Here is a 6,000-nt window from a genome sequence, read left to right on the forward strand (position 1 = left end):
ACGTAGGGGCTAATGTCCTAAGTCTCCTTTCTTGATTAGGTTTTTACCTTATCTCAGCAGTCCTAGTAGTCAACAAGATGACTTAGCAGAGTCAGACATGTCTGGACATATTCAGAGACATATATATGAATTATGAAAACCCATTAAGGTGGTCCCTGATTTCCCTATCAGACTTGAATGAGATGCTAACAAATCCAGTGATAATAACTGCGTTTGTGTTTTTTTTATTGCATTTCCGTAGCAGAAACACAGTAAAAACACATGTAATACGCACATGACTGTATCAATAAAGCTAGGTAACTCAGCAAACCGGAAGGGCATGATTAATAATTTGCATTTTTTGTCTTCTGGTATTTGTTGATGTTTTTTTTAGCTAAATTCTTAAAAATAGCGCACGAGGTTATCAAATTTTGTGCTAAATCAAATATTATCTTTATTTTCGTCTGTGACATTTTATGAATGATGAATCAGCCGAAATCATCTGGAAACCCCATACTTAACCCACAATGGTGAAACATAAAAAAAAAAAATCAGGCAAATACATTTATAATAGACTTCTAAAAAAAATCCACAAGTTCAAATAATAAGGCTCAAATAAAAAAAAGTAAAAAATAAAAGAAAATAGACCAAAAAAGGCGCATATTCGATAATGAAACGAGTTTCAAAATCAAAGTAGATTTATTTAAAACATGATCTACCAAAATGGGACAAAAAAAGCAGCAGAAAAAAATTGCTAAAAATACATGTTAAAAAAAACCCTCACTAATAAAATGCAATTAAAAAAAACGCAAGAAATGAAAGAGCTAATAGGAGTGGAAATACTGATGAAAATCCACAGGATCAAGTCTGCATTGTGTGAACTTTGCTTTATTGTGATTGACAATCACAAAGTCCTTACATCCCTCCCCAGAGACCTTACATCCCTCCACGGAGACCTTACGTCCCACCACGGAGACCTTACATCCCACCATGGAGACCTTACATCCCTCCATGGAGACCTTACATCCCACCATGGAGACCTTACATTCCTCCATGGAGACCTTACGTCCCTCCATGGAGACCTTATATCCCTCTACTGAGACCTTACATCCCTCGACTGAGACCTTACATCCCTCGACTGAGACCTTCACATCCCTCCACAGAGACCTTACATCCCTCCGGAGACCTTACATTGCTTCACGGAGACCTTACATCCTTCCATGGAGACCTTATATTCCTCTACTGAGACCTTACATCCCTCCACGGAGACCTTACATCCCTCCACGGAGACCTTACATCCCTCCACTGAGACCTTACATCCCTCAACGGAGACCTTACATCCCTCCACTGAGACCTTACATCCCTCCACGGAGACCTTACATCCCTCCACTGAGACCTTACATCCCTCCACGGAGACCTTACATCCCTCCACGGAGACCTTACATCCCTCCACGGAGACCTTACATCCCTTCACGGAGACCTTACATCCCTCCACGGGGACTTTACATCCCTCCACGGAGATCTTACATCCCTTCACGGAGACCTTACTTCCCTCCACGGAGACCTTACTTCCCTCCACGGAGACCTTACATCCCTCCACGTAGACCTTACTTCCCTCCACGGAGACCTTACATCCCTTCACGGAGATCTTACATCCCTCCATGGAGACCTTACATCCCTCCACAGAGACCTTACATCCCTCTATGGAGACCTTACATCCCTTCACGAAGACCTTACATCCCTTCACGGAGACCTTACATCCCTTCACGGAGACCTTACTTCCCTCCCCGGAGACCTTACATCCCTTCACGGAGACCTTACATCCCTCCATGGAGACCTTACATCCCTCCACAGAGACCTTATATCCCTCCACGGAGACCTTACATCCCTTCACGGAGACCTTGCTTCCCTCCCCGGAGACCTTACTTCCCTCCCCGGAGACCTTACATCCCTTCATGGAGATCTTACATCCCTCCATGGAGACCTTACATCCCTCCACAGAGACCTTACATCCCTCTACGGAGACCTTACATCCCTTCACGGAGACCTTATATCCCTCCACGGAGACCTTACATCCCTTCACGGAGACCTTGCTTCCCTCCCCGGAGACCTTACATCCCTCCACGGAGACCTTACATCCCTCCACAGAGACCTTATATCCCTCCACGGAGACCTTACATCCCTTCACGGAGACCTTGCTTCCCTCCCCGGAGACCTTACTTCCCTCCCCGGAGACCTTACATCCCAGAACAGAGACCTTATATGCCTCCACAGAGCAGCCTCATGGGATCGAACAGCACTGACACTTAATTGCTCTCATCAATCTGATGCTTTGACGAGTTTGATAGCTAATCCAGTAGAATATTGGCTCCAGTATCGATGCATGTGTGAATGTCTTCGTTTTATTCCATTTCTAGATGGTTGGGCTTTTAAAAACAATATATTAATAAAGAAACATCAGAACATCCAGGACCGTCTGGCTGCAGCTAAACGCCTGCTGGAGGAGCTGCCATCTTGTCCTGTGGTGTTAGATACCATGCAGAATCTATGTAGCGCCAAGTATGCCGCCCTGCCCGAGAGGCTTTACATCCTGCAAAAGGGTAAAGTCATTTATAAGGTAATTATGGAAAAGTGGTGTCACCAGTAACTACAGCATGAAATGTCTAGTATATTATTACTGTATATATAACGTTTGCAATTTTTTCCTTCCCTTCTTCTAAGGCCTCATTCACACTTCCGTTTTATTTTCATGAGTTTTTCTCAAATGAGAACAAACTGTTTCTCCACCTTCTCCTATCTAATAGCCGATTTTAATCCGACACTCAGATGAATATCAGAGACGTCTCGGCGATTCTGCGCAAACCACCTTGTTCACAAAAAATCATAGATTATATCAGCTATGAGTGCTATCCGTGAAAAACACGGAAAAAACTCGTACGCAACGAACAGATGTCTGAATGTGTTCCAAGAGCCTTAGCCTTTTTGATTTTTGCATTAACATAGCAGTATGAGGGCTTGTAGTTTTTTTTTTTTTTGTTCGTTGTTGTTTTCAATGACACCATTAATTTTACCATATAATGTGCTGAAAAATGGGACACAAATTCCAAATGAGGTGAAAATGGTGAAGAAAAATAAAAAAACTACACAGTCATTGGTTTTTTTAATTTTCTTTTTACTGTGTTTATTGTGTAATAGCATACATTATTCTCTGGGCGAGTACAATTATGGGGATACCAAATTCGTTAAGTTCCTTTTATTATTTTATTGGCGTAAGACAATTCTGAACAATATTAATTATGTTTCATTTTTTTTTATTACAAGTAAAACTTTTGTATTTGTTTATTGTTTTTTTTATTTCTATTTTTTGTATTTAGTCCCCTATTTTAACTTACAATTGTTTTATTATTTGATGTACAGTTGTGCTCAAAAGTTTACATACCCCGGTAGAATTTTTGTTTTCTTTGCCTTTTTTTTCAGAGAATATGAATGATAACACCAAAACTTTTTCTCCACCCATGGTTAGTGGTTGGGTGAAGCCATTTATTGTCAAACTACTGTGTTTTCTCTTTTTAAATCATAATGACAACCCAAAACATCCAAATGACCCCAATCAAAACTTCACATACCCTGGTGATTTTGGCCTGATAACATGCACTGTGTTAGGGCCAATTCACACAATCATATTGCAATTGTATTTTCTCATGTGTGTTACACACCGCTCCTCTACTTTTCTGTTGCCACCGCCCTTTGCTGTGCTCGACGTTGGGTCATAAAAGTGGCCCTATGTTCTTCAGTGACATCATCTCCCAAGGCCTTTTAAGGCCCAGTTAACCAGTGATATCAGTCAGTGATATGTTCAGTTGCCATTTGTTTTGGAGTTTGCCACCTTCCAGTTTCTTCTGCTGCTGCCATCTCCTCAGATTCCTTTGGTTCATACAACTTTCTTCTACTCCTCCAAATACCAACTGAATAACCCATCGTTTGCTGTAAGCATTATGAACTGCTTCTTAGAGACTGTTCCATTATATTGCAATCATCTTTGCAAATTCCTGAGGTTTCTACTACCTGCATCTATTCTCTTGGTTGTTTGGCTCTGGTGTCCCCTTCCATGCTTGTCTTCCTGGCTTCCAGTATTGCCAATTGTCAAGGTCCTCTCTGTGCCACGTGTCATCTGACAAACCCAGCCTGCTGCGTCTTTGCTCTCGGTCTGTGTGTTTACATGCCTTATAGCTTTGTGGATCCACCTCACTAGGTGAGCGCTAACAATCCATGTTAGGCTGGTTTCACACTTGCATTTTAAAACGCATGCGTTTTTTTTTTTAAAAACGCATGGTGAAAAAACGCATGTAAACGCGTGCAAACGCCGCATTTTTTTGACGCATGCGTTTTTGCATGTGGTGAAAAAAACGTGGCGTTTTAACGCGTTTACATGCGTTTTTTCATGCGTTTGCGTTTTTTAAACGCATGCAGATAAATGTGTGACAGCTGCCAATCATCAAAATAAAGTAAAAACCCCACTATAAACAGAAAGAGCTAGGGTTAGGGTTAGGGGTAGGGTTAGGGATCCTAACCCTAAAGGGATCCTAACCCTAACCCTACCCCTAACCCTACCCTTAAAGGGATTAGGGTTAGGGTAGGGTTAGGGGTAGGGTTAGGGGTAGGATCCCTTTATCAATTTTATGGTGTGGGGTGGTTTATGAGTGTTTTTTATTGTTTTTAAAAAAAAATAAAAACGCATGCGTTTTTAATGCATGCAAACGCATGTGGTTAAAAACGCATGCGTTTACATAGACAGCAATACATTTTTTTGCTGCAAAAAAAGCATGCGTTTTTTTGCGGCAAAAAAAAGCAGCTCAAATTTACTACATGTTGCATTTCTGCAACACAACGCATGCATAAAAAAGACGCATGCGGTGGCAAAACGCATGCAAAAAAACGCATGCGTTTTTAATGTTAAGTATAGGGGAAAAAACGCATGCTTTTTTTGCGTTTTTTACCGCAAAAATGCAAAAAAAAAAACCCCGCAAATGTGAAACCAGCCTTACAAACGCAAGTTCCAGCCTGACAGCGGGACAAGTGACGTCAACTACCAGCATGATAAACATATATGATGCTGTTAGTCCAGATTATGGCACCCACAGTAAGGCCAAGACTTACAGCTGTAATACAGACTAGAAACTACAGCTTCTATATGGCTGTGTGAATAAGACCTCAAAGGGGTTGTCTCATCAGAATATCAAATTGCTTGGGTCTGACGCCCCTACTGATCAGCTGACACAAACCAGGCCCTGTGCGGCTCCATTCAATGTGTAGCAGTGGCAGCAGAGTACTGAAGATCAACTCCTATTCTTTTCAATAGTAGCTGGTCTGCAGTACCCGGAAGCTACCACTACACATGGTTCCATGTGTTTCCATCCGGCCACAGCTGGTAACAACTGATCGGTGACGGTGCCAATCAGAAATTGATGACCCATCCTTTAAATAGATCATTGATATAATCTGATCAGACAAGTCCTTGTTTAAAAAAAGGAAATGCCCTAGTAATGATCTGGTTAACGTGCGAGAACAAGAATAAAAGCCAATGATTAGTATTACCAGAACTTATGTAACGTACGAATGTGATTGTGTAATTGTTTTCATAAAGTAATAAAAATAATGTAATTACAGGGCAACCCGGGCCCCTATGGCTACAAACCGGAGGAGGTGCGTTCTGTGCTGGAGAAAATAAAATAGTTTGTGTAATTTACTTCCAGAAGAACAACATCCCGTCCTGTGATCACAGACCGCCCGTGAATGGTTGTACGTGTTCATCGCCTGATCGCTACGAACTATAAATCCCAGACGCATCAGACACATTCTCTATATCCGCCACAGGTTTACATTCAGAAACAGGCGCTTCCATATATTCGTTTGTGAAGTTTGTGGCCTAAAGCAATACTGCTGGCCACAGTCTGATTTTTGTAAATATCTGGAGATGTCCTGTGCCCTGAAGCAAAAAAAAATAAAAATATTAGAACATAA

General features: G+C 41.6%; 1 protein-coding gene across 2 annotated transcripts in view; it reads left to right on the forward strand.

The window, feature by feature from the left end:
• Positions 1–6,000, forward strand: part of DIO1 (iodothyronine deiodinase 1) — a 28,832-nt gene extending 22,832 nt beyond the window's left edge. For both annotated transcript variants that reach the window (XM_069737844.1, XM_069737845.1), the window contains exons 5-6: positions 2,397–2,596; positions 5,647–6,000. In XM_069737844.1, the coding sequence (XP_069593945.1) occupies positions 2,397–2,596; positions 5,647–5,712 (266 nt within the window). In that variant the 3' untranslated portion in view covers positions 5,713–6,000. The remainder of the gene's footprint in view (positions 1–2,396; positions 2,597–5,646) is intronic.

The sequence above is a fragment of the Ranitomeya imitator genome, chromosome 8 (genome assembly GCF_032444005.1).
Source record: "Ranitomeya imitator isolate aRanImi1 chromosome 8, aRanImi1.pri, whole genome shotgun sequence".
NCBI lineage: Eukaryota > Metazoa > Chordata > Amphibia > Anura > Dendrobatidae > Ranitomeya > Ranitomeya imitator.